Here is a 13,171-nt window from a genome sequence, read left to right as displayed (position 1 = left end):
TGATTTTTTTTTTACTAAATGCAGTGTAACTGTACATGAGCCAATTCATCATTTATATGATTAGACTATTAGTATGTGTTCAGGCTAGCAGTGTGTCAGCAGCGGCACAGGCAGTGGTGACTTCATTCCTCTACAGACTGTCATTCTCCTGTTTATGTTCTGCATGACGGAGCATCAGCTGTTGCAGGGCTCTCAGTAACTACAAATAAACCCATCATCACACTTTAGGCTAATGGCAGCTGTTGTACGTTTAGTTACCATAGTCTTAAAAAGGACCACACAACTTGTATCTGCTGTACAATAGCTATATCACAAACATACCACACAACTTGTATCTGCTGTACAATAGCTATATCACAAACATACCACACAACTTGTATCTGCTGTACAATAGCTATATCACAAACATACCACACAACTTGTATCTGCTGTACAATAGCTATATCACAAACATACCACACAACTTGTATCTGCTGTACAATAGCTATATAACAAACATACCACACAACTTGTATCTGCTGTACAATAGCTATATCACAAACATACCACACAACTTGTATCTGCTGTACAATAGCTATATCACAAACATACCACACAACTTGTATCTGCTGTACAATAGCTATATAACAAACATACCACACAACTTGTATCTGCTGTACAATAGCTATATCACAAACATACCACACAACTTGTATCTGCTGTACACTAGCTATATCACAAACATACCACACAACTTGTATCTGCTGTACACTAGCTATATCACAAACATACCACACAACTTGTATCTGCTGTACAATAGCTATATCACAAACATACCACACAACTTGTATCTGCTGTACAATAGCTATATCACAAACATACCACACAACTTGTATCTGCTGTACAATAGCTATATCACAAACATACCACACAACTTGTATCTGCTGTACACTAGCTATATCACAAACATACCACACAACTTGTATCTGCTGTACAATAGCTATATCACAAACATACCACACAACTTGTATCTGCTGTACAATAGCTATATCACAAACATACCACACAACTTGTATCTGCTGTACAAATAGCTATATCACAAACATACCACACAACTTGTATCTGCTGTACAATAGCTATATCACAAACATACCACACAACTTGTATCTGCTGTACAATAGCTATATCACAAACATACCACACAACTTGTATCTGCTGTACAAATAGCTATATCACAAACATACCACACAACTTGTATCTGCTGTACAAATAGCTATATCACAAACATACCACACAACTTGTATCTGCTGTACAATAGCTATATCACAAACATAGTTTCATAGCTGGAAAAGTGAGTCTGCTTTCACAAAGTGAACATGGTATACTGTAAGTAACACTAACTTATCTCCATAGTTTTCCCAGAGAATTTCTTGTCACGCGGTTAATATAGTAGAGTAGAGTAGAGACACTGTTCCCTGCCTGCAAAGACTTTCCATTAACTGGCAATAAAGCAGCCTAATAAAATCAATGCCTTAATAATAACAATGGCCTCAGATTCCATTAGCAAGACTTAGTGATTCTAAATTAAGACATTACTCACCAAGGGATTTAAACAAAAAGCTATGAATATATTGTGTGGTTCTGGTACAAGACCAATTCTCATGGCAGCTAACTGAAAACAGGCGGCTATGTAACATTGACCGGCTAATAGTTTCCTGAACAGCATGATGCAATATTAAAGACGATCTACCACTTTTGTGACAGATTTTCTTTGTTAATTGCAAGCAACACCTGTACCAAATGCAAGGTGATAAACGCACCAGCCAATTAGCTCCAATATGTAAATTAACAGTTAGGAGTTGATTGGCTGGTGTGTTTATCACCTTGCACGTATCACTGATTTATCACTTCCTTATACCTTCTCCAGGTTAATACATCTGCCCCACTGTACTGTTTAATTTGCTACATGCTGTATACAGACAGTGTATAACAAATAGGTACCTGTTATAGAGGTAGCACTGTAATAGAAAGATTTGTTTCATTTAAATTCCTAGGTTCGGGCATCCGCTAACAGGCTATTTATCAGGGTTTTCTTTTCGCCCTCGGGGTGAGTTAGCCCATAGTAAATAACAGTGGCTAATTGAATTCTCCCCTTAGTCACCAAAACTATGGGGGAATTCAATTCCAGGCAAATACGTTTGCTTGACAGAAGCAGCGCGACAATAGACGTGCTGATTGCAAAGAAAAGTAATGGCTGCCCCATAGAATAGCGAGCACTTTTGTGTGAATCTGGCAATCGACCAGCTGGACAAAGGGTACGAGATGGGTAGCATTACTGGCATTTAAATGCCTCCCCTATATCTCTGATATTTTTGACACTTGAAGACCTAAAGCTGCACCACCGTAGTGAGATGCTGCCAATCACCACAACACACTCCACACACTACGCTTACCACCTTTGATGTCTCTTCCTGAATCTCCTGGTGGAGTCTCTAGAATAGGCTAGTGTGTTTTATACTGATGTTAGTGTGTATGATCTGTGCTCCTGTGATCTAAGTGGCTAAAAAGCAGAATCTGCAATCTTTTCTTTCTCATGCTGGGGGCCGCCCATCGCAGGGCAAGGCCGCCCAGCATACATAATAGCCTGTCCAGGAGCTGCGACCGCAATTTAATTGCGGTCGCAGCAACTGTGGATGACCCCCTGCAGCCGCAGTAGTGCCACCAACAGGGTTATTGCGGTCGCAGCGCTTAGCAATGTGACCTGAATAACCCCAAAAATCACAAAACTGGCCTTTGCATGTATGTCAACATACTGAATAGTCATATTCCTCTATATGTAAATGCAAAACACACTATGAATACATCAAAATTAAATAAATATAACAAATGTTCATTGAAGTGATTCAGCATTCAAGTACACACTTCTATGTATGAGGAACAGTGTAATTAGTTGCAGTATACATTAAGAGGTCATTTATAAATCACAAAAAAGTGCCTTTGTGTTACACTATTGTGACCATAATTGTCGACTCAGTATACCATAAGATGCACAGCTACTTGGGAAATTCCTCAGTGAGAAATGCACCCAGGTGTGCGGGGGTTGGAAAACTGTACAAAGATGTAAATATTCCCCTTTGAACATCCCCCTCCATTCACTTATTAAACTCTACCATAGAATACTGCACAGTTTGGCCTTATATATGGATTGCTTCAGACCAGGGAGACACTGGGCCTGATTCAGGGGTGGTAATTGTGCAGTGGAGCGTTTATTTGCTACTGGGCATGTGCACAAAGTCTAAGAACCCCCCCTCCCGCTGAGTACACACTAACTAGGGTGGGTGTGTGAGTGTGTATGCATTTGTGTACATCACTATTACCTGAGATGACTAGAACGATCCATAGGTGGGACTGGGAGGTAGACTAAAGTCTACACAAAAAGAGGAGGTGTTATGGGAGTGACATGGATGGGTTTCAGCACCGCAGCCACATTGGCCATATTTTAAGAAAGTTAAAAGGGAGACTGCGCCAGATAGGGGCTGCTCAAGGAGTCAATGGTGGTCATCTGATCACCAGCGCACAAAGGGAATGCTTACACAGGCATTTGCACTTGAGAATCCCTGACAAATCACAGCCGCACATGGTCTGCATGCACTTCTGAATCAGGCCCATTGAGAGCGTTTATTATGGGTCATACTCCATCATGCATAATCTGTCTCCAAAATGATATCTTGCAGTTGCATGCACCACTATGTGCCTAGCCCATACATAGCAGATCACTCTCTCCTCTGCACAGACACCACCATGTTACCCTTTGGTGGAAATCTAGACACACAGCAGAACCAGAGCTACCTCCACTACGTCTCAGGGTTGTTTAACCATCATTAATACTGAGAGGCAGCAAGTTTCTCTGTGAGTTTTTCATAAAGAAGATATGATCTGTTACTGTATTCCGGTGCAAGGGGGATAGTAGTAAAAATTAAGAAGTCAAATCCCTAAATGAACCACGTTTGTGACACTTATACGAAGAATCAAGAACGCAAAGTCCCACAGTACTTGATAGGCTTGTCAAAAGTTAGTGGATATTTTTGATGTCCTCTGACACATAGAAATGTACTAGTTCTAGTATCACTATGTCCCTGTGAGTCATTCTGATTCCAAATGTCAGGGCATTGGCTGCTGCACAAAATAACAGTGCTTTATGGGTATCAGTGCTAGAGGCATGCTGACCCTCAGCTGGTATTCTCCACTCCACAGCAATAACAACTGACAAACCCTGCTCATCTGAAAGCTCACATTGCTGCTCCAGTTTTACACACATTTCATCCTGGAGTTATTTATTTTTGCCAATTTCTGTCAATAGTGGGCACGGCCCCAACTTGCAGTACTCACTAGGAAACCATATTCTTAATATTGGTTTAGGCCAGCAATTGCCTGCGTGTGCAGTATTGAGCTTTATTTGTACAAAATGTGTATACTAGTTCTGGTAGGGTAGCAGCATTTCAGTGAGAGACCCACGCCTGTTGTCCCTGCGATTGCTGCTAACACTAATGCTTGGTGCACTTTTAGTAGGGAGTGCATGCCACTTTTATTCCTAACGCACGCACGCACGCACTGTATGTGTGTGTGTATCTATATATCTATATCTATATCTATCTCTCTCTCTCTCTCTCTATATGTATATATAGTTAGTATATGTAGTCCAAAAAAAGTAAATATATTAACGATCCAAAATATAGATTAAAATGAAAAGTCCCAAGCACAAATGTAAAAAAAAAAAATGTCTTGTATATATAAAGTGCTGTCCAAGTCACACTCCTCAGTGTTCAGGTACAAAGTTGTACCTTAAGCTTAAGTATGATAAAAAAATAATAATTTACCAAATAATGTGAGTCCTTCTGAGTTCTGTGCTTCCAAAGTAATTTCCCTCCCTTAGATCTTCAGTCTGTCATGGGTAGATATTATTACATGGACCATGAAGGAGGGAAAAATCTACACTATAGGGTGGGATATAATGAAGTCCGAGATCACCAGACGTGCGGGATGATGGCCCATCTTCGACATTTACAAGGTAAAACTGTGCCTCGTAAATGATTGCCCCTTTAAAAAAACATCTGCAATCTGCCGGCATCCCGCACGTCCAGAGATCTGACTCCATTACATCCCACCCTATAGTGTAATTCTGATAAAATGTCAGTAAAAAGTGCTCTTGTGCATAACACTGGTTTTAGAGTGGATGCACTGGCAGGGGTATATACATGAAAGGAGAAAATAATAACAGCCTCCAGATGTGTAGTATAAAACCATAAAGTGGACTCTTACAATATTAAAATAGAGTACGTTTCTCTGCTTCTACAATTGAGGTGGCACAGGATCATCCCAATGCATTTTATTCCTCTGTTACGTCTGGGGACTTCCTCAAGGTAGCATAGACCACACACACACACACACACACACTATTATTTTTTCAACAGTTTATGCATCATCCATGTTGTGATTATCATCATCAGTACAGATCTATGGATGCGCCTCCTAAGACATATCTGTGGCATTATCTACTATGACTTGGTCATCAGGTGTGTGACCACACCCTTACTGCTTTCAGGCTACTACAGCCTGCCCCTTCGTATCCCCAGACCGCCTCTCTAAGTACAGAGTGGCATAGCCAGGAAATATGTGCACTGTTTTCTTGCACTTACACAGTCCGAAAAGTTACATTTTGCAACAACAAAAAATCCCCATAAAATATATTTACATCCAACTCTGCATGAAACCCCTGCATGTGTAGCTAATAAAAGGTCCACTACAGAATAATGCATTGATCGTGTTGCCATTTACAATAATATACTGTCCGTGACTGATTGATTTATTTAAGCTCTATGAATGCTGTGCATTTTCTGTTCTTTTATTCCATATGATGATAAGTGCTGTGTGTAGACATTTGCATGTTCTGGTTGTGACCAAGATTAGAATGAGATTTGTTACATTTTGAAATGAATTCACTTCTTATGGTTTTTCCAGTCTGTTTATAAAAGTGACCTGATAGTTGTTGGTAAGCCTCCTCGTAGTCCTGTGATGTCTAGGAAAGCCTGCAGCTCACCTGTGAAAAGCCCCAAAACCACACAAAGGGTAGAGTACCTGACATCCACTTTGTCAATGTATTTTTTCTTGAACCTTTATTAAGCTGCAAAATGTGACAGTGCCCGCATACTGCCCTCAATGGTTTCTCTTTATTCTCCATTATGTGATAAAAGGTATTTGGCATACCTCCCAGCTGTCCCACCTACGGGATACAATGTCCCACAGTGGGGAGGAGCAACACTGCTGCTCTGCATAGCAATTGGAGAGGAATTGGCACACCCCTATAGTGATGCGAACAAAGGTGAAGTTAGACCCCGCCCCCTTTTCCATGAGACGCCACACCCTTTTCATCCGCAGGCATGTACAGAGTCCCAAATCACGGGGCACTAATGTTGGGAGGTATGCATTTAGGAGTATGGTGATGAATTAGCCTGATGATAAAAATGTGAAGTTGCATCTACAATATATACATATATTTTTTACTCTCGCAGTATATGTAACACAGATGTCTCATCTCCATATCTTTTATATGTGTGCTTATCATTCTGCATGGTGTCACTGTATCAATAATCTTTGTTTTAATCATAATTTGTGCTCTTTCATTCTCTGCATCTGTATGCAGCAGCCGTGTGCATATTGGGGGTGATTCCGAGTTGTTCGCTCGTTGCCGATTTTTGCTATACTGCGATTATCCGCTAACTGCGCATGCGCAATGTTCGCAGAGCGCATGCGCTTAGTTATTTTGCACAAAAGTTAGGTATTTTACTCACGGCATAACGAAGCTTTTTCATCGCTGTGGTGATCGTAGTGTGATTGACAGGAAGTGGGTGTTTCTGGGCGGAAACTGGACGTTTTATGGGTGTGTGCGGAAAAACGCAGGTGTTCGAGTTCCAAAACGCAGGAGTGGCTGGATAAACGGGGGAGTGGCTGGGCGAACGCTGGGTGTGTTTGTGACGTCAAAGGAACGAAAAGGACTGAGCTGGTCGCAATGGCTGAGTAAGTCTGGAGCTACTCAGAAACTGCGGGGTAATCGTTACGAGAAAATTAGCGAAGCTTTCGTTCGCAATTCTGCTATGCTAAGATACACTCCCAGTAGGCGGCGGCTTAGCGTGTGCAATGCTGCTAAAAGCAGCTAGCGAACAAACTCAAAATCACCCCCATTGTCTGCGCACCGGCCGCAGTGCGCATGCGCGACCCTTCTCCTTGCAGCTGATTCCTGGAAGGAAGCTGCCGCAAGGTTATCAACAGTGGCGACCAAAGCAACAGCGTGTCCTGAGCGTTTTCAGGGCAGCTGCGTGAATTCACACGCAGCCGTTCGGATAAAAAAATGATGGCAGACCGCCTGACAGCATAGTCAGAGATTGACCTTAAATCAATGCATCCGCTATTAAATTGCGAACGCATTGGAAGGCAGTGCCACACATGCTGGGCGGGCTTATCCTGTGCTGGGCGACCCCCAGCATGTGAGAAGATGGACGCAGCTGTTACTGTGGGAAGCAAGATCTGCGACCATCTCTGAAGAACCCCCGATGTGAATTACAAGTTATTACTGCCACTATAAAACAAGCAAATATTAAACTGGTCTCTCTGCCTGAGATTTCAATTAAGAAAGTCACCGCAGCAAGCCTTGGCAGCCTAATATTGTTTTAATATTGTTGTATGGGTTGAACGCAAAATCTTTCCCTACATTGTGTAAATGGTCAAACTTTGACATCCGTTGAATTACCCATGAAAGGATCAAGTTATACTTGCAAGGTCGTTTCCACGCCATTGCCGGCACCGCGACTCTCGTCCCTTGTGGCCAGTACCTGTACTAGACTTGCATGTTTCACTCACTATTCTTAGGGTTTCAGCACCTAGCAAATACCCACCTTGCCCGTGTATGAGGACTGTTTGCTTTAGTATGGTAATATTTTGCCTTCATTATAGCATACAGTATCATTCAGCACACGTACCAGACGTCACTGGGAGGCTGCAGCTTGTCTCTCCTGCTAACTATGGGCTGTTTCACACTAGCTGGTTTTCACCGGCTGGCAAAAACCTGATCGGCTTTTTGCTTTGCAGTGTTATCAGTGATATATGAAAACACGCTGCTCCTTTCACATGGCACGGCCCCGGTCGGAAATATCCACTGGACGGTCCGGCTGCCTTTGTAGGCAGAGAACCATGTGTGTGAATGGAAGCTTTGACACACAATGTTTTTTTTTAGCCACCGCTGCTGCACATGCGCGGCTCAAAGCCGTGGTGTGTGAAAGACCCTGCCGGATGGCAAAAAGTTTGTCATCCGGTGAAAACCGGGTAGTGTGGCTATGGTGTAATATGGTATCTGGACTCTAGGTTGACACGATTTAGGTCAACAGTGGATAGGTCGACATGAAAAAAGGTTGACATGAGTATTTAACTTTTTCATACTTTGCGATCCACGTGGACTACGATTTGGAACGGTAACTAGCCCGCATGCAAGGGGACGCGGTGCACTAATTGGGGTTCCCGGTCACTTGACGGAGAAAATGACACCAAAGAAACATAAAAAAACTAATGTCGTCCTTTTTTCTTGTTGACCTTGTTCATGTCAACCATATGTCTGTGTTAACCTATTTCTAATGTCGGCCTACCCACTGTTGACCAATGGGTGTCGACATTGAGTTCCACACCCGTGTAATATAGGGGTGTTAGTCTGGCTAAATAATAAGACGAGTGAGATGAATTCATATGCGACAGATGATTTAAGCTGACAAGAGCTACACTAGCGTGAGCAGCATGATGTGTGGATAATGTATATGTTTGTATTTATATACTGAACAGTGGAATGTATATGTAGAATAGTGCTCGGCTTCAGTCTGCATACATGTTGTATCGCTGTTTGACACAATGGGGAAAATCTGTCCGTGCTGTTTTGTTTCTGGGGAAAATAACACGCTTACTGTATGTGTAATTATGTCTCCATATCTGTAGTAAAATGATCTGTATTTGTATATGTGAGTGCTTTATATATATTTACTTGATATTGCTGTTAAAACTGCAAACAGATGTATATTTTTTGTGTATGATTTACTGTGGTCATTTGTATGTATGATTTACTGTGGTCATTTGTATGCAATAGTGCTCTTCCATATCATAAATCTGCAGATAGTACAACATGTTGCTGATATAAAGGCAGCTAAAATAAAATATGTAAAGTACAAGTGACAGCAGGTGTCTGCAGGTGACACTGGTATAATCACGTCTCTCCTCCAGCCGGAAGCTAGAGGAGGATTCAGCGTGGACATTATCATTCTGTAACTTCATTCATCCAGGATGAGTAGCGCAGGTTAAAGTCGACATGTTTTATCATAGCTGCCTTTTAACTGTTTATGTAGTGGGTGATAACAATGCTATAGATCATCTGTAACTATCTCTGTGCTTATGCAATGTTCACATTATGGAAGTGGATGAGCAGATTCTATTACAATGCTCAGTCTCTGATGCAGCTTAGGGCATGGAAAACAATGCTTGGGCTGATCATTCTTCAGGTTAGTCTCAGCAGCAATGCTCCAGCCAAGTGCATCCTTTCACGGACAAGGAGGGTCTTCACCTAGAAGCAGTATCATCTAATGCAATCAGCAGCATAATGGTTTTGCATACATCCTGTACAGAGCCACTGCTCTCACACCCCCTAAGACAATATCGTACCTCAATTTGGTCAGGACACTGAAAATAGAATATGCAGTCACCAGAAGATGTGTATGTGTATGTGTATATATATATATATATATATATATATATATATATATATACAGTCAGCAGCTGCTGCTTCTTTGTCAACTCTTCGGAGGTATATTCATGAGAGATGGTTGTTATCACCTTCTGCCTGCATACTGTTTGCGTATTGTTACTCTGCAGTGATCCATGTTGATGGACTAACCAATGTAGGAGAGTTTGATGTTGCTTGTTTTTCCCCTATTTAAGATTATACTAACGAGAAATTTATGTCTCCCCAGCAGCGAGCTGTATTCACCCATGAAACCATCCAAACTATGGGGGAACCGTAAGTTTACCTCTTTTATTACATGGAATGTGAAATATTTTTTATGTTCTTTTTTAATGCAGTTGAATTATTATTTTTTTCTCTTACATCCTAGAGGATGCTGTGGTCCACATTAGTACCATGGGGTATAGACGGGTCCACTAGGAGCCACTGGCACTTTAAGAGTTGGAGAGTGTCGGCTGTCTCGTCCCTCTATGCCCCTCCTACCAGACTCAGTTTAGAAAATGTGCCCGGAGGAGCCGTTCACATCTAGGGGAGCTCCTAGAGCTTCTTTAGTTTTATTTTTTTTCAAGAGTTATTTAGGAACAGGGAGGCTGCTGGCAACAGCCTCCCTGCTTCGTGGGACTAAGGGGGGGGAGTAGTGTCCGCCATGTGGGGTCTGAGCCACTATCTCCGCTGACAGGACACTGAGGTTCTGAGGGTGATGATCGTTAGCTGCCCCAGGTGACCACTCACTCCCGCAGCAGAGCCAGAAGATTCCAGTGGCGAGTGAGTCACCGGCCCCCCTGGCAAGCGGGGAGCCAGTGTTAAGATGGCGGCAACAGGGTAGGAGTGCAGTATTAACTGCGCTCCGGAGGCTCAGCGGTACATAATGCGGCGCTGTGAGGGGCATCCTGAGTCAGCGTCAGCGCCTATACCCTACACTGGTCGCAAGCCTGTCAGGGACCTTGGTTACACTGCCAGCAACAATCCTCAGGCCAGTATAAAAAACTGAAAGCGGGAAGCAGCGCTATGTTAAGAGGGCGGAGCTTCACCTCAGAGCGGTCCCAGCAGCATTTTCCTGCCCGCAGATCCTCTACAGAGATGTTGACAGGGAGAGCTGTCCCTCCAAGCAACTCCAGCTATCCTGTGCAGGACCAGGGGGTTGTAGAAGGGGGTGAGCTGTGTAAATACTGTGTAGTCTATTAAGGTACACAGTAAGCGCCAGGTAGTGGTATTATACCTACCTAGGAAAGCGCTGTGTGTGGGTTGGCTCCAATCTCTGTGTTTCTCTGTGGTAGGCTTTGGGAAAAACTGTGTCTGACATTTCCCTGTGTGTGTGTGTGGGTATTTGTTGTCTCACATAGCCATGTCTAGGGACTCTGTGTCTTATGCGGCAGAGGACATTTACTCTCAGGAGGAATCCATTCCATGTGCACAGGAATGTAATGTCTTATCTCAGATCCCTATTGCTGAGCCTGAGTGGTTAACCTCTATTAAGGGTATAATCTCTCAGATCTCTACTAGGGTAGCCCATACTGAGACTGAAACTCGGGTTTTAAAGAAATCTATGACAGTTTGGTCAGGTTCTGTCCCTATTCCTTCAAAATCTCTTAACATATACCCACAGAAACGTGCACTTGCCCAGATTATGCAAGATTACACGGATACCAACTCTGACACGGCAGACAGTGATGTGCTGAGGGGGGTGGCATCCCTTGCAAAAGGGGTGCAGCTAATGATTGAGGCCATTAGAGATGTGTTAAATATTACTGACACAACACCTGAGCAGGTTGAGGAGGCTTACTTCACAGACAGTAAGAAAGCCTCGCTAACCTACCCTGCATCAAAAGAATTAAACGCTTTATTTGAAAAATCCTGTGAAAACCCGGAAAAAAAATTCCAGATCCCAAAAAGGGTTCTGGTTGCTTTTCCCTTCCCTGAGGAAGATAGGAAAAATGGGAAAACTCACCCATAGTTGACGCGTCTGTTTCCAGACTGTCGAAAAAGGTGGTTTTACCTGTCCCTGGATCTACAGCGTTAAAAGAACCGGCAGATCATAAGATTGACACTACGCTCAAATCCATATACACTGCTTCAGGGGTGGCGTTGAGGCCTACAATTGCCTGCGCATGGATCTCTAAAGCAATAGTAAAGTGGTCAGGCACATTACTAGAGGATTTGGATTCACTGGAAAGAAGTGACATTGAATTATTTTTACGTAACATACAGGATTCTGTGGGATTCGTGGTGGAATCCATGAAGAACCTGGGTACGCTGACTGCAAGGATATCTTCCATGTCTGTCTCGGCTCGCAAGGGACTCTGGCTATGCCAATAGTCTGCAGACGCGGAATCCAGGATAACTGTGGAGAACCTACCCTTCACAGGTCAGGCTCTATTTGGGGAAGCATTAGATGCGTGGATTTCCACGGAAACCGCGGGTAAGTCACCTTTTCTTCCCTCAGCTACACCTTCTACGAAGAAACCTTTTTCTTCATCGGCATCGCAGTCCTTTCGGACCGCTAAGACAAAAAAGTCCAAGCCTCCTACCACCTTCTTTAGAGATGGGCGGGCAAAAACCAAAAAGCCTGCACCCGCAGGCTCCCAGGACCAGAAGCCTGCTTCTGGTATCTCAAAATCCTCAGCATGACGGTGGACCACGCAGCCTGGAGGACGGGCTGGTGGGGTCGAGACTCAGACGTTTCAGCAACGTCTGGGTGTCGTCTGGCCTGGATCCCTGGGTACAGGATATTGTGTCCCAGGGGTACAGATTGGAGTTTCAAGAAACCCCACCTCACCGATTCTTCAAATCAGGCTTGCCAGCTTTACTGGCAGACAGAACTGTCCTACTGGAAGCTACCCAGAAATTGGAAAGGCCAGAGGTCATTGCCCCAGTTCCACCTCATATGCACAACGTGGGTTACTCTTCAAACCTATTTGTGGTACTGAAACCGGATGGTTCGGTTAGACCAATTTTGAACTTGAAATCGTTAAACCCTTATCTAAGGGAGTTCAAATTCAAAATGGAATCTCTGAGATCGGTGATCTCAGGTCTGGTGGAAGAGGAGTTTCTGGTATCCTTAGATATCAAGGATGCGTATCTCCACATTCCAGTTTGGCCTCCGCACCAGGCTTATCTCAGATTTGAACTGTTAGACAGTCACTATAAGTTTCAGGTACTGCCATTCGGTCCCTCCATGGCACAGAGGGTGTTCACCAAGGTGATGACAGAGATGATGGTTCTCCTCCGCAGACAGGGATTGAACATAATTCCATACCTGGACGATCTGCTGATAAAGGCATCATCCAGGGAGAAGCTATTGCAGTCCATTGCTCTCACGGCTCATCTGCTCAGGGTCCATGGTTGTGGAGATTGTCTTTCCTG

At 43.4% G+C, this 13,171-nt stretch overlaps 1 protein-coding gene across 25 annotated transcripts in view; it reads left to right on the top strand.

Annotated features, from left to right (window-relative positions):
• The window catches only part of SORBS2 (sorbin and SH3 domain containing 2), a 532,357-nt gene that overhangs the window by 493,533 nt on the left and 25,653 nt on the right, over positions 1–13,171 (top strand). For 16 of the 25 annotated variants that reach the window (XM_063920786.1, XM_063920787.1, XM_063920776.1 and 13 more), the window contains 2 exons: positions 5,998–6,105; positions 10,038–10,084. In XM_063920786.1, coding sequence (XP_063776856.1) covers positions 5,998–6,105; positions 10,038–10,084 — 155 coding nt within the window. The remainder of the gene's footprint in view (positions 1–5,997; positions 6,106–10,037; positions 10,085–13,171) is intronic. The other 9 variants (XM_063920777.1, XM_063920781.1, XM_063920788.1 and 6 more) reach the window with 3 other exon arrangements.

The sequence above is a fragment of the Pseudophryne corroboree genome, chromosome 1 (assembly GCF_028390025.1).
Source record: "Pseudophryne corroboree isolate aPseCor3 chromosome 1, aPseCor3.hap2, whole genome shotgun sequence".
Lineage (NCBI taxonomy): Eukaryota > Metazoa > Chordata > Amphibia > Anura > Myobatrachidae > Pseudophryne > Pseudophryne corroboree.
Note: the sequence above shows the minus strand (reverse complement) of the source record. Positions and strands in the feature narration are given on the sequence as shown.